The sequence below is a fragment of the Haliotis rufescens genome, unplaced genomic scaffold (assembly GCF_023055435.1).
Source record: "Haliotis rufescens isolate VD_foot unplaced genomic scaffold, xgHalRufe1.0.p SCAF_71, whole genome shotgun sequence".
Classification (NCBI taxonomy): Eukaryota; Metazoa; Mollusca; class Gastropoda; order Lepetellida; family Haliotidae; genus Haliotis; species Haliotis rufescens.
Genome location: NW_025964363.1, coordinates 1,495,748 through 1,517,492, shown reverse-complemented (window position 1 = coordinate 1,517,492; position 21,745 = coordinate 1,495,748). Strand labels below are relative to the sequence as shown.

The following is a 21,745-nucleotide window of genomic DNA, read 5'->3' as shown; positions in this document are numbered from 1 at the left end:
GCGGACGGAATTGTTTCCTTTTTGTGGGTATATATGAAGGGTATGATCAAACTGAAAAATTGGTCCGATAAATGGAAAACTATAACATGGTCCCGATGTACAGGACACACTTCAGTACTGTGGCGTCAGTACAAAATGTCCCACAACATCCTACTCACTAACAACTGGTTGAAAGTAATGGGCTGTGTAAATTAGAATGAGAAATTATACAAGAAATGTAGAAACATTCGTCCACTTTGTACATGCACGGAAAGTTGGCTTCTTGAGAAAACAGAATTGAAAATCGTTCTCAACAAGGAGAATATGCTTTTTGATTTCCCAGATAGAAATAATTACCCTTTAAATATAAAAAAATAATGATGAAAAGACTATTTTCTGAAAATAAACAGCAAATACTGCCAACTTTCCAACATATTCAACTTAAACTGTCAGAATATTATAATATAACAAAATTTACAGCCGGCTTAACCGAAAATACTGAAAAGGTTTATAAGTTCTGGTTAACATGTCATATGCTTTTCATATACTTGTTAGAATGATCTATTTGCAATAAAAATGAAAAGACAAAAAAACAAGAACAGCCTAAACATGCTGGAGTCGAACCTGGTCGACTGCGTGATGAACAAACGCACCCACTGTCATCCCGGTGTCTGTCGTCCCTCCCAGACGGTGAAGCGCTGGTAACGCATTATACGTTCAATACTTCTATTGAAATACAAACAAGAGAAAATCGGTCTGCATGAGTTTATTCAGCCCACAGAATAGTTGCAGTGTGGTTATGTCAAGGTTGCTAGGCTCCCTGGATGAGTTTCTGGGCGGCAGTAATGGCGTCCACCGTCTCCTGGGCCGCATGGAGTGTCTCCTCCGCCTCCATCTTGGCCGACAGGATGTACGCCGACAGGAGCGTTGTGTCCACCGCCTTGGAGCCGTGACCTGACAGGAAGAAGGATGCACTTTGTACAGCTCGCCAACATTCGAGCATGCATTCATTCCTGGGTCTTAAGAGGCTTTACTGGGACAAGGGTGTAAATGGGTCGAGGGTGTATGTGGGTAGAGGGTGTATGTAGAGAGGGTATGTGGATAGAGGGTGTATGTTGGTAGAGGGTGTATGTGTGTAGAGGGTGTATGTGGGTAGAGAGTGTATGTAGAGGGTGTATGTGGGTAGAGAGTGTATGTAGAGGGTGTATGTGGGTAGAGAGTGTATGTATGTAGAGGGTGTATGTGGGTAGAGGGTGTATGTGCATAGAGAGGGTATGTGGGTAGAGGGTGTATGTGGGTAGAGGTGTATGTGGGTAGAGGGTGTATGTGGGTAGAGGGTGTATGTGCGTAGAGAGGGTATGTTGGTAGAGGGTGTATGTGGGTAGAGGGTGTATGTGGGTAGAGACTGTATGTAGAGGGTGTATGTTTGGTAGAGGGTGTATGTGGGTAGAGAGTGTATGTGGGTAGAGAGTGTATGTAGAGGGTGTATGTTTGGTAGAGGGTGTATGTGGGTAGAGGTTGTATGTTGGTAGAGGGTGTATGTGGATAGAGGGTGTATGTGGGTAGAGAGTGTATGTAGAGGGTGTATGTGGGTAGAGAGTGTATGTGGGTAGAGAGTGTATGTATGTAGAGGGTGTATGTGGGTAGAGAGTGTATGTAGAGAGTGTATGTATGTAGAGGGTGTATGTGTGTAGAGGGTGTATGTGGGTAGATGGTGTATGTAGAGGGTGTATGTGGGTAGAGGGTGTATGTGGGTAGAGGGTGTATGTGTGTAGAGGGTGTATGTGGGTAGAGGGTGTATGTGGGTAGAGTGTGTATGTGGGTAGAGGGTGTATGTGGGTAGAGGATGTATGTGGGTAGAGGGTGTATGTGTGTAGAGGGTGTATGTGGGTAGAGAGTGTATGTAGAGAGTGTATGTATGTAGAGGGTGTATGTGGGTAGAGGATGTATGTTGGTAGAGGGTGTATGTGTGTAGAGGGTGTATGTGGGTAGAGAGTGTATGTAGAGAGTGTATGTATGTAGAGGGTGTATGTGGGTAGAGAGTGTATGTATGTAGAGGGTGTATGTGGGTAGAGAGTGTATGTAGAGAGTGTATGTATGTAGAGGGTGCATGTGTGTAGAGGGTGTATGTGGGTAGATGGTGTATGTAGAGGGTGTATGTGGGTAGAGGGTGTATGTGGGTAGAGGGTGTATGTGGGTAGAGGGTGTATGTGTGTAGAGGGTGTATGTGTCAGGAGAGGGTGTATGTGGGTAGAGAGTGCATGTTGGTAGAGGGTGTATGTGTCAGGATAGGGTGTATGTGGGTAGAGGGTGTATGCGGGTAGAGGGTACATGTGTCAGTAGAGGGTGTATGTGGGTAGAGGGTGTATGTTGGTAGAGGGTGTATGTGGGTGGAGAGTGTATGTGGGTAGAGGGTGTATGTGGGTAGAGGATACATGTGTCAGTAGAGGGTGTATGTGGGTAGAGTGTGTATGTGGGTAGAGGGTGTTTGTGGGTAGAGGGTGTTTGTGGGTAGAGGGTGTTTGTGGGTAGAGGGTGTATGTGGGTAGAGGGTGTATGTTGGTAGAGGGTGTATGTGGGTAGAGAGTGTATGTGGGTAGAGGGTGTATGTTGGTAGAGGGTGTATGTGGGTAGAGAGTGTATGTGGGTAGAGGGTGTATGTGGGTAGAGGATACATGTGTCAGTAGAGAGTGTATGTGGGTAGAGTGTGTATGTATGTAGAGGGTGTTTGTGGGTAGAGGGTGTATGTGGGTAGAGGGTGTATGTGGGTAGAGGGTGTAAGTGTCGGTAGAAGATATGTGTTCTACTCACCAGTTCCTGGGTAGGGGGTCGTTGATGGCCCATAGCTGCCGGATTGAGAGCTGCTAGTTGGATAGTAATAGCTGCTAGTTGGATAGTAATAGCTGCTTGTCGGATAGTAATAGCTGCTAGTCGGATAGTAATAGCTGCTAGTCGGATAGTAATAGCTGCTCGTTGGATACGGCGTTGTGCCTGTAACATTAGAAACGTGTTGCACTGTAACAGAGAAAATATATGCAAAAACATGGGAATTGAATCAAAATGTTATTATTTTGCATCCCAGGTAGCCCAACGTATTTTGGATATAAGTTGACAGTATTACATTAAGCATTGCGCACTAACAAATACATATTCAAACATAACATATACCTATCAGTATGTCCACTCAGGAGACGAAGTAAACATCAGTATATTTAAAACATTCATTCACTCGCTGAATCGAGTTGAACTCGGCGTACTGAACTCATGACTCAACTTCATCCCTTCAAATACTAGATGCTACAGGGTGTGTCTAATGCTGAAGTGTTCAGAGAGCTTGTCATATGCCGAAGTGTTCAGAGAACATGTCTAATGCTGAAGTGTTCAGAGAGCTTGTCATATGCTGAAGTGTTCAGAGAACATGTCTAATGCTGAAGTGTTCAGAGAACATGAGTAATGCTGAAGTGTTCAGAGAGCATGTCAAATACTGGAGTGTTCAGAGAACGTGCGTAATGCTGAAGTGTTCAGAGAACGTGCGTAATGCTGAAGTGTTCAGAGATGTTTTGTAATGCTGAAGTGTTCAGAGATGTTTTGTAATGCTAAAGTGTTCAGAGAACATGCGTAATGCTGAAGTGTTCAGAGAGCATGTTTAATGCAAAAGTGTTCAGAGAACATGAGTAATGCTGAAGTGTTCAGAGAACATCTATAATGCAGAAATGTTTTTACATATTCCCCAATTATACAAATATTCCCTGATGATATATATCCCCCTATAATACATATCTCATGGTTATACATCACATACATACTATGACACTAATGACATATATATCCCGCTACATATAGAGGTCAACCATCCACGTGAATATAACCGTGCCACATGTTGTTGAACACATTCAGCGGCACACACAAGCAACAACTGATACTGGAACGTACTGGCCTGAGACAAGATGTATGGACAGTTCCAGTTCTTGAACGTGGAGTTGAGCGCCGTGGCTGTGCTGAGTGCGGCCTGGCAGGTGGGTGCATGGCTCTTGATACACTCCATGTAAGTCTTCATAGAGCTGGAGAGCAGAGACGACAGTGGAATTGTACATTACCCATACGGAATCCATAATATTAATATTCAGGAATATTTTACCTTTCTTCACAAAAAAGAATATCCATTTCCCCTTTTACATGCATAATGAGATCTCCTCATTTACCGGCATGATCAGTTCTACTATATCTTCTTATTTACCGGCTTGATGAGATCTACGATATCTCCTCTTTTACTGGCTTGATGACATCTACATCTCCTCATTTGCTGGCTTGATAAGATGTACTATATCTCCGTATTTACCTCCTTGATGACATCTACTATATCTAATCATTTACCGGTATGATAACATAAGATGTACTATATCTCCTCATTTACCTGCTTGATGAGATCTGCTTCTCCTCATTTACCAGCATGATGACATATACATTTCCTCATTTACCGGCATGATGAGATCTACATCTCCTAATTTACCGGCATGATGACATCAACTACATCTCGTTATTAACCAGCATGGTGAAAGCTACACCTCCCCATTTAGCAGCATGGCGACATCTACATCTCAGTCGTCAAAAGCCCTGCAATCTGGAGAGTTGAGTTCCTTGGGTACGCCAGAAACTATGATTGTGGGTAATTATGTTTCTAGGTTTGCTAACGGACTTGGGGCCTCCCACATTAAGTTTACACGCCATGATATAACTGGAATAATGTTAAAAAGCGTTAAACCCAACTCACTCACTCAATCATTTACCTGCAAGAATATATCTTCACTGTTTCGTTGTCGTTGGATATTCTGGACGAATCAATGTAACACGACGCTGTACCGTTACAGTCGTTGATGGGGTCGCTCGCTGCACAGAACAAAGTAACTCAATCACCGTCGTGCGAAGCCATAATTATTGTATTAAGTGACCAGACATTACAGTGCTGATTGTGAGTGAAATATATAAAGCAAGTAAAGAGTCTGACCAAGACAAACTAATGCTTTAAAGCATAATTATTTGTTTATTTGTTTGTATGTTTATAAATCAACGCCGCACTAATACTCCCGCTTTGTGACGGCGACCTGTATATAGTCCAGTCTGGTCCAGGCAAACCAGTGACTGATGTTATGAGCAACGGGCCATACCGTATGTTGACATTCAATCAAGTCACCGACACTGGGTACCCGACCCTTGACAATGCTTCATATGACAAGCGTAATGAGGTTGGGGGGTGGGGTTGGGGGTGGGGGTTGGGAAGTGAGGGGAGGGGAGGGGAGGGGGGTTGTTGGGGCTGGGGTGGGGAAGAACTCTGAAGACGTACTTACAACAGTACTGGAGCTGAAGTATCTGAGCTGTTTTCTTGACGTCATCTAGGTATTGTCTGTCGCAACCCTTCATGAAGCTTTTGTCCAGACAGGAGACGTAGTCCTTTACAACTCTAAAACAAAACATGATATCATAATTGACACATCCCGTTAATGAAACCCACGTGCTGTCTTACCGATGAGAATAATCACGGCGGAGCTGTCACTGTCTCCTGAATCTCCGAATATTGTTGAATGCCCTGATGAAGTGTCATTGTCTTCTGAATCTCCGAATATTGTTGAATGCCCTGATGAACTGTCGCTGACTCCTGAATCTCCAAGTGTTGTTGAATACTCCTGATGAACTGTCGCTGTCTCCTGAATCTCCCAGTGTTGTTCAATGCCCTGATGAGTGAGTGAGTGAATATGGTTTTACGCCGCTTTTAGCAATATTCCAGCAATATCACGGCGGGGGACACCAGAAATGGGCTTCACACATTGTACCCATGTCGGGAATCGAACCCGGGTCTTCGGCGTGACGAGCGAACGCTTTAACCACTAGGCTACCCGACCGCCCCAATGCCCTGATGAACTGCCATTGTCTTCTTAATCTCCCAGTGTTGTTGAATACTCCTGATGAACTGTCGCTGTCTCCTGAATCTCTCAGAGCTCTCGATTGCCCCGATGAACTGTCCCGTGGACCTACCCAAGTCTCTCAGAGCTGTTAAATGCCCTGATGAACTGTCCCGTGGACATACCTGCAGCTATCGGAGTTGTTGAATGCCCTGATGAACTGTCCCGTGGACCAACCCAGGTCTCTCAGAGCTGTGAAATGCCCGGATGAACTGTCCTGTTGCCCTACCCGAGTCTCTCAGAGCTGTTGAATGTCCCGAGGAACTGTCCCGTGGACCTACCCAGGTCTCTAAGAGCGGTTAAATGCCCTGATGAGCTGTCCCGTGGACCTACCCGAATCTCTCAGAGCTGTTTAATGTCCCGATTGGCTGTCCCGTGTACCTACCTGCAGGTATCGGAGCTGTTTGCTGGCATGATGAATTGTGTCTGGCACGTGCATGTGTCTGTCATAGAGATTTCTGCAATGAAATCACGCCCAAAATAGTGTTTTACCGTGAGTCAATGAGTGATATAAACGTTGTGGTAATGTGCGTGATGAAGTGAGTGCGTGAGTGAGTCTGTTCTGTGCCGCTTTGAACAGGATTTAAGTCATATCACGGCGTGTCAGCCTGGTGGGAGGAAAGCGAAAATGTAACGAGGGCTCAGACGTTTTGCACTTTGGTGAAAAACACGAGCACGTGTTTCTGTATGCTGCTAATCAACCAAGAAACATGATCAGAGCGATACCTCCCGTCCATGTACAACCTTTGTCTCGTCCAGATTGACAGTTATATCCCATTTAGTCGAATTTGCAATCCTCCAACTGAATTTGACATTATTATTACATCAGCAAAGAACACAGGTAATGATTCATTATGATCGGGAAATAATTGTTAAACATTACAGATAGTTTCATTAGATAATATTTTCTGTTTAGGCCAGGACCGTAACCTCCCTCCAACCGCCCAACCTCCCAAAACCCCCGACAACCGCTACATAGCATTTTAAAGCTCAATAACTGTCGCTATATCTGTGTTGAAACCTACCGCAGCTGTCGATGGCGTCTAGGGATGACTGCAGGGTCTGGTTGAATGGAATACCTTGACTATCAGTTGCGGAGTAGCCCAGGCACTTCATATACCTCTGGAAGGACCTAATCAAACGGGTAGACGAGTATAAGAAGGTGGTATATCATGCTCATATACATCACACGTTTAACCACGGGATAATGGTTGATAGTGGGAGTAACGATTAGCTCCGTAGGTCACTTTGTTGTTTGGCATCCATTGTGACCACCTGATCCACTTTTAAGGCACCTTCCGGGCGGTCGGGTAGCCTAGTGGTTAAAGCGTTCGCTGGTCACGCCGAAGACCCGGGTTCGATTCCCGACATGGGTACAATGTGTGAAGCCCATTTCTGGTGTCCCCCGCCGTGATATTGCTGGAATATTGCTAAAAGCGGCGTAAAACCATACCCACTCACTCACTCAAGGCACCTTCCCCAGTAGACATCCGGGTTAGAATTGGCCTTCACAAACCCATGCTTGTCCTAAGAGGCGACTAACTGGATCGGATTGTCAGGATCGCAGACTTGGTTGATGCTTGTCATCGTAGATGTTTATGATGTAAATAACTGGATTGTCTGGTTCAGACTCGGTTATTTACAAGACCGCCGTCATATAACTGGAATAATGCTGAGTGCGGCATTAAACAACAAACATACAAAAGGTATACATACAAACTTACAAAAGTCGACGCGGTATTGCTGTACCGCACACGATTCCTTTGTTTGTAACACCGGTTATACGTACTCGCAGTTATAGGTAGGATTCCAGGAGTTGTAGTTTTGGAAAGTCGAGTCGCACTCATTCCTGGGGGCTGAAATATAGGAAACAATTGCCGCGTCACTGTAGCTCACCCGGTAGAATAATAATGATATTGATTTCAACAGTTTGACAATTTGTAAACAGAAGCAGTCAGTGTCTCAGTAGTGTAAGCAACAGTAGTGTGATATATACATTGTAGCATTGATCAATCGTTAATAAATTCAAATAAGCGAACATATTCAAATTATGTATTCTTGTATATCGACATTGTGGTTCAAGAGTAAATTTGTATTTTTAAACAAATTAAATTATTGGATACTTGTTGTGCTAGTTACCTATTCCATTGGCTTTTTCAGAGTGAAAACCGGGAACACGTGTAACCTTTGGTCCCAATCGGGGTTAATAAGAATGCGATTAGTCTGTTGGGTGCCACGACAAATGGGACATTCTTGGAGTCACAAGGCGCGTCACTTTGATGCGGGAGGAACTAATGCAGGTCTTAGACGTTCACCACTTATTGTATTGTGTGACGACCCCAGAAGTGTGATAATGACGATATCAGGGTTCGAACCCCAGAATACAGGTTTCTGGCACGCAACAACCATGCAGAGCCACCCTGGAAACATGTATGCTTTGCAAGATGGATCTGAATATTGTTTTTCACAATTCAGGGTATCCAGAATGTCAGGCGAACCTATTTGTTTAAAGACCTCCAAGAAGCCGGGGTACAACAGGTCTACAGCAACCCATGCTTGTCGTAAGAGGCGACTATGTTTGTCGTAAGAGGCGACTATGTTTGTCGTGAGAAGGCGACTATGCTTGTCGTAAGAGGCGACTATGCTTGTCGTGAGAGGCGACCATGCTTGTCGTGAGAGGCGACTATGCTTGTCGTAAGAGGCGACTATGCTGGTCGTGAGAGGCGACTGTGCTTGTCGTAAGAGGCGACTATGCTTGTCGTGAGAGGCGACCATGCTTGTCGTAAGAGGCGACTATGCTTGTCGTAAGAGGCGACTATGCTTGTCGTGAGAGGCGAATATGCTTGTCGTGAGAGGCGACTATGCTTGTCGTGAGAGGCGACTATGCTTGTCGTGAGAGGCGACAATGTTTGTCGTAAGAGGCGACTATGTTTGTCGTGAGAGGCGACTTTGCTTGTCGTGAGAGGCGACTATGTTTGTCGTGAGAGGCGACGATGCTTGTCGTAAGAGGCGACTATGTTTGTCGTAAGAGGCGACTATGCTTGTCGTGAGAGGCGACTATGTTTGTCGTAAGAGGCGTCTATGTTTGTCGTAAGAGGCGACTATGCTTGTCGTAAGAGGCGACTATGCTTGTCGTGAGAGGCGACTATGTTTGTCGTGAGAGGCGACTATGCTTGTCGTGAGAGGCGACTATGCTTGTCGTGAGAGGCGACTATGCTTGACGTAAGAGGCGACAATGCTTGTCGTGAGAGGCGACCATGCTTGTCGTAAGAGGCGACTATGCTTGTCGTGAGAGGCGACTATGCTTGTCGTAAGAGGCGACTATGCTTGTCGTGAGAGGCGACTATGCTTGTCGTAAGAGGCGACTATGCTTGTCGTAAGAGGCGACTATCCATGTCGTGAGAGGCGACTATGTTTGTCGTAAGAGGCGACCATGCTTGTCGTGAGAGGCGACTATGCTTGTCGTAAGAGGCGACTATGCTTGTCGTAAGAGGCGACTATGCTTGTCGTAAGAGGCGACTATGCTCGTCGTGAGAGGTGACTATGCTTGTCGCGAGAGGCGCCTATGCTTGTCGTAAGAGGCGACTATGCTTGTCGTAAGAGGCGACTATCCATGTCGTGAGAGGCGACTATGCTTGTCGTAAGAGGCGACTATGCTTGTCGTAAGAGGCGACTATGCTTGTCGTAAGAGGCGACTATGCTCGTCGTGAGAGGTGACTATGCTTGTCGCGAGAGGCGCCTATGCTTGTCGTAAGAGGCGACTGACGGGGTCAGGTGGTCAGGCTCGCTGACTTGCTTGATGCATGTCATCGTATCCCAATGGCGTGGATCGATGAATCGATGCTCATGATGTCAATCACTGGATTGTCTTGTCCAGACTCGATTATGTATGGAAATATTGCTGAGTGCGGCGTTAAACAACACACAAACAAAAAAACAAAAACAAAAAACTCCCAAGAATATCCAATGTTTGGTAGCGTATAGGCAATACTCACTGATATAATCTGACCTCTCCAACTGCGCGGTTGATATGATAGACGCTGTTGTTGAACCGTCACATCCCGCCTGCACAGAGTTATACAGACAACCCAAGTACTTCATATACTTCCTGGAAGGTCAAACATGCGGCGGTGTTTACTCACTTCATATGTCATCGTGCTTTTGAAAGATCTGTATAAACATTCTTGATTTCATTAGGGACGAATATTAAAATCTACCAACATTCTTGATTTCATTCAGGACGAATACTCCAATCTACCAACATTCTTGATTTCATTATGGACGAACATTCCAATCTACCAACATTCTTGATTTCATTAAGGACCACTATTCTAATCACACACATGTTTCGCTGCAGTGAGAGATGCAGTGATCTTGCCACTACAAAGCCCTGAAGTACAAGTACAGGCATACTCACTTTTGATCATTCGAGCTGGAGTCGGTCCATCTCTCAATCTGACACTGGCACGTATCGTAGGCATCTGAAAGTGAACAAACACCTAACACACAATTTCTGACACTCGCTTCGTAAAATCACGTAATAACCTCTCTTACTGACGTTCTCTAAGTTTATAATACCGTTTAATATTAATTCTAAATGCAAGAGACTAACCAGTCTAGATTATCCGCCAAAAACAGATTCCAAATGGCAAAATAAGGTGAAAAGTATTTGAATGGACCACTGAAAATCAGTGATGACGCCGGGAGCATCACGTCCTGCTCTACCGGCAGCACCCGTCGCTCAACACAACGTGCATCAAGAAGCAAGTATTTACTGCCTGATACCGCCCAGCACTACTACTGCCATGTGACGGCGGCCTATAAACAAACCAGGCTGTCACGTGATCGATGAACCAGAACATCCAGTGATACGATATTGCACGTACTGATTAGATGAAACTAATAAAGAACTTTGTGAATGCTGTGGGACCGCTTCAGTTAGACGTTAAACGTTACAGTGGTATGACGTGGTGAGGGAACTCAAAAGTGTGTGTGTATGTGTGTGTGCGTGTGTGCGTGCATGTGTGTGCGCGCGCTTGTGTGTGTGTGCGTGCGTGCGTGTGCGTGCGCGCGCTTGTGTGTGTGTGCGCGCTTGTGTGTGTGTGTGTGTGTGTGTGTGTGTGTGTGCGCGCGTGCGTGCGTGCGTGTGTGTGTGTGTGTGTGTGTGTGTGTGTGTGTGTGTGTGTGTGTGTGCGTGTGCGTGTGTGCGTCTGTGTGTGTGCGTGTGTGCGTGTGTGTGTGTGTGTGTGTGTGTGTGTGGCTGTTTGCATCAGCCCGGACTCATGCCGGTTTTAAAGTGCAGCTCACTGAGATAACATGCCGCAGTTTAACATGAATGCCCCACTCAGACACAGTATACTGACTCCGAGCCGACTGCCATATGCTACATTTTCGTGAGTATGACGTCATATTGCTTCAAACGTCCAATCAGCTTACGGGATGATCGATAGTGTGGCAGTGTGACACTTACAACCTTTAGCTTACATATTCCTTGAGTATAATTCCACGGCGCATGGCCTTATTTGTTATGGTTATGAGAAAACTACATGGGGACACGCATCTTCCCGAGACAAGGGAGTTAACTGACTGTAAAAGTCCAGTTTCCACCCGTGCCGAACTAGGCTGGAATATCTGGTCTCTATCGTAGCGCCACGAGTGGCTACAGCGAGTTATGTCCCCTCTATGTCCCTCCTATTGACCAATCAGATTCCACCTTTCAGATCATTTGCCTTTGCTTCAAATAAAATAGCGTCGCCCAGAGAAGACGATCTGATCGATAACCAAGGTTTCATACTGTACAAATGCGAGTCTTACTTCGCGAAGTGCATCAAATCATGTGAGCACCTTGATTAAAAGCATGAGAAGATTTGGAAAATATCTGTTGACACTAAGTTGATGGTAAACATGCTTTGCAAATCTTACAATCGACCGAAATCTGCACGGCAGCTTACAAACCGGAAGTCGATTTCGTTATGCGGTTTCGTACAGCCAAAATGTAACTCCATAATTCTTGCCAAATTCGGCAAATGTGGAAACCGGACTTTTACAGTCACTTAACTCCCTTGCCTCGGGAAGATTTGGGACATTAGTAATCGTTGGAAAGATGTGACCAAACTTTTAAAAGAAATTTTATCTTTTTCTCACATGTGTTTAATGATATCCGTACATACAAAATACACAAACAATTATAAAAAAATAAATTGTTCAAAATATTCCCAACTGTATAATTATTATTTCACTAAATATGTTTATGTTTCCGGCAACAATCTTAAGAGGGAGGCACGCCTTGTCCTATAGCACTGCCTTGTGGCGTAGGGCAGTGTAGCGGTTCTGTCCGACCTATTCCCCCATACAACATGTCGCTGCCGTGAAACGTTGCCCCATTTCCGTGAAGCTGGAGGTCTGCCGAGAGGGCCGGGGACATTCATGCAGCATATTTCGCTATGCGGGAAATAGGACTTACAGCAGGACTGGTACGGCATAGCGTTACGGTAGTCGTAGATGTTGTTGATGTCGACGTTGCTGAGGGGGCAGCCGGTGGACAATTTAGTCGTGTAGGTCAGACAGGAAACGTAGTTTTTAAGTGTCCTGTGGAAAAATATACTGTTTACTTCCGACATAACAGAACAGGACTTTAGTACATATCTCGAAGCATATCAATCTCATTAAAATCAAATCTTAGTTCTCGCTACTGCTAAACAAAGATCTGAGGACATCCCATTACGGGTCACGTCAGACCAACCTTTCGCGAACTTTGACCGACCAATGGAATGACTCACAATAAGTCGACAATAGCCGTAACTTGGAATACCCCTTCTAGGTTGCATAATTAGATAACAAATTCCGACTGTCACTTTCCGAATCTGGTAAGCGACGCTCTGATTGGTCGGATGAAAGGTCGTTTTGACGTGACCTGTAATGTTATGTCCTCAGATCTTTGTTTGGCGGTAGCTACCTGGGATCTGATTTTAATGAGATTGGAAGCATATATTCACACAGTTCATGAAAGCGATTACTTCGTGTGTAACCAATTCCGATAATCAGAAGTGATATTAATGTCTGATGGTGATCCATACATTCTCACGATATAATCGGAATCCTACCTCGGATCCTGCTTATGACAAATTATGGAATAGATGGTGTCGCATACATCTATCTCCTCATGAGTTTGGGTATTTCGTCAAACGTAACTTTCGTTCAAGGGGACTACGTTCTACCACTCGACAGTCCCAGCACAACTGATTCAAGTAAATCGATTAAACCATTCCAAAATCCGTTGAGACCCGTGAAGATCCAGGCAGAGAACAGCAACCCAGGCTTGTCGTAAGAGGTGACTAACGGGATCGTGTGGACGCTGACTTGATTGATGCATGTTATTGTATCCCAGTTGTGTCGATCGATGCTCATGATGTAAATCACTGGATTGTTTAGTCAGACTCCATTATTTACAGACAGCCGTCATATAGCTGGAATATTGCTGCTTGCGGCGTTTAGCAAAACAAATAAACAAACAATCATTGACAAAGTCAGTTGTACGATTCCGACTAAATCATATGAATGTGCTAAAAAATCGCTATTAATTAGTGATGATACAAGGTGATTGCGAGGTGAGCGTATCCTGCCCCACCGGTGGCATCTGTCACAAGTACATGCAAAGGCAAGTCAATTGTCTATATATGAGATACAAGTCACGATAGGGGATTCTATCGGGCATCATTTTGGTCAATTGTGCGTCAAATTTGGCAATGTCATCCACATGTCTACCATAAAACTGATTGAAAGCTTTACTTAGGTCTTAAATGTTGTAACCCTTATCAAACAAATTTTGAGCAAGAGAAGTATGATGCTCGTTAAAATCGTACACATTGCGTGCTTGATTATACCTCAATAGTTGTGAAATGAGCGAAGCATTTTGAGCAGCATATCTGAATGCTAAATCCCAAAATCAAGCATAAACGGACAGTTCTAAATGAAAAATAATAAAAGCGGTGCCTTTATTGGGTATGGTGCTGACAAAACTGTCGGGATCCGTACCCACGATCATAGGTTTCTTGCACGGCTCAGGGAAGCAACACAGCGAATTGCGGTTCCTGAGACGAAAGGGTCACAGTGAAACTTGCTACTCCAGGCAGTAAGCGGACGGTACCCAGTCGTCCGGATAAACGAATGTCCGTTTTACCAAATCACTGGTTAGGCCGAAGGAGGGAGTAACGGTGTCTCAGTATTTACAACTGAGGATTCGAACCGGGTCTTGCATCATAACGAGCGAACGCTCCACCAACATGCCCACTCACCTGCATCTCTCACCAACAAGCCCCTCCCACCAGTCAGCAACACAGAGGGAACGGCCCACTCACCTGCATCTCTCCCCCAACAAGCCCCTCCCACCAGTCAGCAACACAGAGGGAACGGCCCACTCACTTCCATCTCTCCGCCAACAAGCCCCTCCCACCAGTCAGCAAAACAGAGGGAACGGCCCACTCACCTACATCTCTCCCCCAACAAGCCCCTCCCACCAGTCAGCAACACAGACAGAACGGCCCACTCACCTGCATCTCTCCGCCACGGACACAGAGTTGGTCCTCTCAGCTATGAAAGCTACTTTGCATGAGTTACAGGTTTCTGAAACATCAAACGTCGCACGATCAGCAGGTAACGCGGATACAGTCAATGTGAAGATTCATTTAGAAGTGATACACATAAGGAAGAGATTTTATGGATGTAAACTTTTTTATTATGAGGAACTAAATGTTTTGGAGTACACTCTTCAAAAAAAGAAACGCACAGGTAGATGTTTAGTAAATTTATTGCACCTAATAAAGTCGATATATACACAGTAAAAAAAGTGTTGCACCCCCACATTAATACGTTTGATACATCACAACATTTAAAACGCCCGACTCTGGTTTTAATGGTAGGTATTCCTTGGGGATCTGATGTTAAATGTGTAATGTTTTCGGAGGGAAGATGATCACCAAAACGTAGCAATCAGCACGTGAATTGCATGGTGCATGACATTTGCAGATTGCAGTATCTTCTTAAGCTCAACATCGCCTATAAAAGATGTTCTCTGACAGCCCAGTTTATTGTAACCCACAATGCCGGGTAGACGATTATCAGAAGCAGTCAAGTGGCAGATTATTGGCCTTCATGGAGCAGGTCTTTCGTTCAAGGAGATTGGCAGAAGAACCGGACATCACTACTCAACAATAAGCCGTTTGGTCAGAAAACACGCACAAACTAATGATGTAAGGAATCGCAGACCCACTGGCAGACCACGTAAGACCACAGTTAGAGATGACAGAGCGTTGTTGAGGGTGGTAAGGTGTCATCCATTTGCTACAAGCACAACCTTGAAACGTCTTTGGCTTCCTCGTCAACAGTTCAGTACCCAGACCGTGAGAAATCGTCTTAAAGCTGCAGGGTTGAAGTCCAGAAGGGTTATCAAGCGACCTAAACTCACAGACAACCACAAACGACTACGTCTAGCCTGGTGTAGACTGAGACAGAACTGGAACTTGAGGTCCTGGAGAAGAGTCCACTGGTCGGACGAAAGCAGGTTCCTTCTGCATGTTGTGGATGGCAGAGTGAGAGTATGGAGGCGTCCTGGAACAGCTTATACTGCAAGAAACATCATGCCAACTGTACCATATGGAGGTGGATCTGTTATGGTCTGGGGATGCTTCTCATTTGATTGTAAGCTTGATTTAGTGACCATACGAGGCAACTTGACAGGGGAGCGCTACATCCAAGAGGTGCTGAATCCAGTTGTGGTGCCCCATTTTGACAATCATCCACTGGCCACCAGACCGATATTCATGGATGACAATGCCAGACCACATCGTTCACGAGCTGTGACCCAGGTTATCCACAACAATGCTCTGGCGCAGATTCCATGGCCAGCAATGAGTCCAGATCTGAATCCTCTGGAACATGTATGGGACATTTTGGGACGCCTGATTTATCGTCGGGACCCTCCTCCACAGAACTTGCGTGAATTGGAAGCAGCATTACACGAGGAGTGGCAGCAGCTGCCCATGGAGCGATTCCAACGTCTGGTGAGGAGTATGAGACGAAGACTTCAAGCTGTGATCCAAGTGCTTGGTGGAAGTTCTCGATATTGACTTACTGTGTTCGTCAAATCTCCATATGACATTCTTACCCTATTGGATGAATTTGGTCACTAAAAATTATTGAGATGTCACCATACTTAATGAGTCTTCGTTGTTCGTTCATTTTTCGTAAAAGTTCAGCATGAGATTATTACATGCCATAAGGTCATGGAATACCCCATTTAAGTTCATTGTATAGACAATACACTGGTTTGTTGGTATACACGAAATCCTGGTTATAATATTAATTCGGTTATCTTTACACCCTTTCAAAACACCCCTCCATGAAAAAGTATAGGGGGTGCAACACTTTTTTTACTGTGTATATTTAGTTTTATATCATAGACACAAATATGAAATTTTGTAGCTCGATAGTCACATGATGTCGTTGTACAAAGGCATTAAAAACTGTTCATTGACATGTCACATAAGGCCACACGATTGCGCAGAACTCAGTATCTCGTGTGACCGCCCCGGGCAGCAACCACGGCTCTGCATCTCCTCGGCACTGACTGGATAAGTGTACGAATTCTGTCCTGTGGCATTCTGTGCCATTCTGCTTGTAACACGTTGGCCAGTTGTGAGAGTGTCTGCGACGTGTTCTGACCTTTACGTACACGTCGATCGAGTTCATCTCAGAGGTGTTCGATTGGGTTGAGATCTGGAGATCCCGACGGCCAGGGCGAGTCGTTGATGTTGGCATTATGAAGGTAGTCTACCGTGACACGAGCTATGTCCGGTGGAGCGTTGTCCTTTTAATAGCCCTTACCACGAGTTACGAATGCCACGTGCATTTTGCTTCACTTTTGTCCTCCATGACATTTTTGAACAAGTGTGAAAACAATGCTGTTTAAGACATTGCAAAACGACAATGGTTGCGTTTTGAAGCAACGTTTATCGAATGTCAGGCCACTAACATTTTCATTTTTTGAAGAGTGTATATACTTACCCCTTCATCAGGTGAATAAATGCTATGAGGCAGATAGAATTTATTGTTTTCGTAATAATGTTTCCGTTTAGAACCTCCACTCATAATATATAAATTGAAACAGGCAGATGGAGGAAAATACCATTAACTTAACACAAATGCCGATACTGCCAATGATATGACAGGAGAAGAATTTCACTATTTCTTTGTCTGTCCGTCATTTGAAACAGAGAGGAAACAACTGTTTCGAATTATGAAATTGCTTTTTATTTATTAGGAACATTGAAAAACTTTTCTAGGTAGTGTAAAATAATCGTGTTTAAGTCCAAACCTGGAAAGAATGTTTCATAAATGTTTGTAAAAATTTCCAGAAAGTTCGGAAGAGATGTTTATGAAATTGTAATATTATTTTTATGTACGTACACTTTTGTATCAATACATGACATAATCTGATGTGAGTGTTGGCGACCTGACGGAGACCGGCACACGTTGGGTTCATTGAGAGAAAGGATGGTTTTTAATGGTCAGTGTGGAATTGAATGGAGAACCCCCTTCACCTCCCCTACACCCTCCACCCCCTACACCCCCTCACCTCCCCCACATCCCCCCACCATCTCCCCCACCCTACACCCCCTCACCCCCCACCCCCCACCCACCCACCCCACCCCCTCACCCCACCACCCCACACCCTACATCCCCCCACCACCCCACACCCTACATCCCCCCACCACCCCACACCCTACATCCCCCCACCACCCCACACCCTACATCCCCAACCCCCACATAGTTCTCTAGGACACATGTACCGAAAATATCCTTACTCAGCTTTTCACACTACAGCTCCAACTTGCGTAGAAACATATTTCAATTATTTAATTGAGAATACATAGTACTTTGTCAGCGTAGTTTACACTTACTTGTTTCTCTTTTCTGTCGATCTCCAGCAACTAACACCTGAATAAAAAACAGAAGTGTTAACTGATTGTGTGATTCCATACTGTCTAACAACTATTTCTAACTGTGAACACAGTTGATTTGTCAGACAAACCAGACGTTGAGAGGATCTCATTGTCTTCAGCCTGAATGAGTAACCGGGGATTTATTCTAACCCGAGACAAATACTACAGGGGGAGTTTTGATGACGACAGATATAGACGGACTATATCGTGTATTGCCCTTCCCCAGGGGGCGCTGATAGTTGGGGGCGGGGGGGTAATGTTCGAACCTCAGATGCATTGAAATCATCAGTGGCAAGATCATCGGCCGCCTACTGTGAACAACAAAGGTTGTACTTGCGATAACATTCTCTTGAAGCACAGATTCTAGTACTTTGAATCCCGGATTGAACTCAACTGAAATCCGGTACTAGAATTTGTGCTTTACTTTTTATACCCCGTTCACATACACAACATTTACTAAAACCCCGGTCACATGCACAACATTTACAAATACCCCGGTCACATGCACAACATTTACTAAAACCCCGGTCACATACACAACATTTACTAATACCCCGGTCACATGCACAACATTTACAAATACCCCGGTCACATGCACAACATTTACTAAAACCCCGGTCACATACACAACATTTACTAAAACCCCGGTCACATGCACAACATTTACAAATACCCCGGTCACATGCACAACATTAACTTATACCCCGGTCCCATGCACAACATTTACAAATACCCCGGTCACATGCGCAACATTTACTAATACCCCGGTCACATGCACAACATTTACTAATACCCCGGTCACATGCACAACATTTACTGATACCCTGGTCACATGCACAACATTTACTAATACCCCGGTCACATGCACAACATTTACTAATACCCCGGTCACATGCGCAACATTTACTAATACCCCGATCACATGCACAACATTTACTGATACCCCGGTCACATGCACAACATTTACTAACGCAAGTAAGTTTGCCCATGTGTAACTATACATACGTGTATATATGTAAATATACTATGCGTTCACATGGATATCAACTTAGGTGTGGCAATAAAGTATGTAAAGTGTGTTAGACTTTCAAAACAAGACAGGTTGTTTTCCAATCAAAATGGGGGGCACGGGTGGCCCAGTCGTCTGAGGCGCTGCGACTCGCTGTGCAGAGTTGCGTCCCTTGGGCACGCCAGAAACCTATGATTGTGGGTTCGCATCCCGGTTCGCCCCGATTATGTTTCTAGGTTTGTCAGCACCATACCCGTGGTCGGGGGTTTCACCGAAGTGGTAAACGTCTAAGACCTGCATCAGTTCGGGCTTTCCTCCCACATTAAGCTGACACGCCGCGATATAACTGGAATACTGTTAAAATCGGCGTTAAACCCAACTCACTCACTCACTCACTCCAATCAAAATGAATGAGAAGAGCGTTGCTTCACCGAAAATGTTCGCGTGAAGCAACATGTGTTTTATTTAATTTGAACAAAAAGTTTTGACTCCTTGAAACCAAAGAAACACTGTCCGCTCAACCCTGTTTATACGCATAAAAGTTGGCAACTGTTGACAATTTGTTTGGCGTTGACAAAAGAATAGATATTAATTACTTCATCCTCTTACGTTGACATAGACGTTCACAATCCAACATATACACATAATCTACGACACAGGTACCTGTTATCTAAGACAGAGGTACGTGTTATCTACGACAGAGATACCTATAATCTACTACACAGGTACCTGTAATGTACGACAGCGGTACTTGTAATCTACGACAGAGGTACCTGTAATCTACGACAGAGGTACCTGTAATCTACGACAGAGGTACCTGTAATCTACGACAGAGGTACCTGTAATCTACGACAGAGGTGCCTGTAATCTACGACAGGGTACCTGTAATCTACGACAGAGGTGCCTGTAATCTACGACAGAGGTGCCTGTAATCTACGACAGCGGTACCTGTAATCTACGACAGAGGTACCTGTAATCTACGACAGAGGTGCCTGTAATCTACGACAGGGTACCTGTAATCTACGACAGAGGTGCCTGTAATCTACGACAGGGTACCTGTAATCTACGACAGAGGTGCCTGTAATCTACGACAGGGTACCTGTAATCTACGACAGAGGTGCCTGTAATCTACGACTGGGTACCTGTAATCTACTACAAAGGTACCTGTAATCTACGACAGACGTACGTGTAATGTACGACAGCGGTACCTGTAATCTACGACAGAGGTGCCTGTAATCTACGACAGAGGTACCTATAATCTACGACAGAGGTACCTATAATCTACGACAGAGGTACCTGTAATCTACGACAGGGTACCTGTAATCTACGACAGGGGTACCTGTAATCTTCGACAGAGGTACCTGTAATCTACGACAGGGTACCTATAATCTACGACACAGGTACCTGTTATCTAAGACAGAGGTACGTGTTATCTACGACAGAGATACCTATAATCTACTACACAGGTACCTGTAATCTACGACAGACGTACGTGTAATGTACGACAGCGGTACTTGTAATCTACGACAGAGGTGCCTGTAATCTACGACAGCGGTACCTGTAATCTACGACAGAGGCACCTAAAATCTGCGACAGGGTACGGTTGGCCCCTTGTTGTAAGGTGCTCAACTCACTCACTCACTCACTCACTATTCCAGCTACATCTTGGCACAGGACACCTGTAATTGGCTTTCCATGTGGTACCCATGTGACCATTTGAATAATCGAACCCGGGTTTTCGATTTCACGAGCGAACGCTGTAACCATTATGCTGCCCAATCGCCCTCTAACTACCGTGACTTAAGAAGTAAAATATGCTTCACAATCAAATAAGCGTAGGTAAAACAGCGGGAAGCGTAGGTAAAACAGCGGGAAGCGTAGGTAAAACAGGGGGAAGCGTAGGTAAAACAGTGGGAAACGTAGGTAAGACAGCGGGAAGCGTAGGTAAAACAGCGGGAAACGTAGGTAAAACAGTGGGAAACGTAGGTAAAACAGTGGGAAGCGTTGGTAAAACAGCGGGAAGCGTAGGTAAAACAGCGGGAAGCGTAGGTAAAACAGCGGGAAACGTAGGTAAAACAGTGGGAAGCGTAGGTAAAACAGCGGGAAACGTAGGTAAAACAGCGGGAAGCGTAGGTAAAACAGTGGGAAACGTAGGTAAAACAGCGGGAAAAGTAGGTAAAACAGTGGGAAGCGTAGGTAAAACAGCGGGAAGCGTAGGTAAAACAGCGGGAAACGTAGGTAAAACAGCGGGACACGTAGGTAAAACAGCGGGAAGCGTTGAATGAAGTGACACAATACTGTGCAAGAAACATGCAAAAGTTTCCAAAATACTTATGAAATTATTAGCTTTTTAAAAATATGTAAAATTTGCATAAGAATATAATACCTGACAGGTGTAGATCAGCGCGAGAACAATGACAGCACGGAACATGTTGTGTTTCATGTGGAAGCAGTGGTGACAAGCAGCCTCGCCCCCTGTATTTAAGTAGTTGGTCGTACACGTGTATAAATAAAACACCCAGAAATACAATCGTCGACCAATCGCACAGGTCACTGTTTAAACGCACCTGTAGAAGAGTATAGGAATGTGAGCGGGTCATCGATAACGAGGGGCTCAGTTTCCCACCTGTCCCCCTGGTCAATCAAAGGGCCTCTCGTGTGTCATCGCTAAACGTGCATGCAAATAATTGTGTAGTTAAACCTGTGTACAAGTCACATAAGTCACATGCGCGTGATGACATCTGAGTATACAACACATTGCCTGACGAATCTCACCTGACTTCAATATTTGTGCAGTGTTC

General features: G+C 44.8%; 1 protein-coding gene across 1 annotated transcript; it reads right to left on the bottom strand.

The window, feature by feature from the left end:
* Nucleotides 1-730: 730 nt before the first annotated feature.
* LOC124119466 lies at nucleotides 731-21,411 on the bottom strand. Its single transcript, XM_046481980.2, has 14 exons — nucleotides 21,331-21,411; nucleotides 17,894-17,930; nucleotides 14,486-14,558; nucleotides 12,400-12,524; nucleotides 10,354-10,417; nucleotides 9,932-10,044; nucleotides 7,726-7,792; nucleotides 6,962-7,068; nucleotides 6,322-6,394; nucleotides 5,325-5,437; nucleotides 4,767-4,866; nucleotides 3,913-4,040; nucleotides 2,791-2,970; nucleotides 731-933 (listed from the first exon to the last, which is right to left on the bottom strand). Exons 1-14 carry the CDS (start codon nucleotides 21,385-21,387, stop codon nucleotides 791-793), a joined length of 1,380 nt encoding a protein of 459 aa, XP_046337936.2. The 5' UTR covers nucleotides 21,388-21,411; the 3' UTR covers nucleotides 731-790.
* Between the last annotated feature and the right edge of the window lie 334 nt (nucleotides 21,412-21,745).

Bases quoted from the DNA above. Each gene is read 5' to 3' on its own strand.
- LOC124119466 (XM_046481980.2), bottom strand. From the start codon at position 21,387: ATGAAACACAACATGTTCCGTGCTGTCATTGTTCTCGCGCTGATCTAC. The intron at 4,867-5,324 runs GTAAGTACGTCT...TGTTCTGTGCAG, and splicing joins ACTTCAGCTCCAGTACTGTT to CGAGCGACCCCATCAACGAC. The intron at 2,971-3,912 runs GTACGTTCCAGT...CTAATGTTACAG, and splicing joins ATACATCTTGTCTCAGGCCA to GCACAACGCCGTATCCAACG.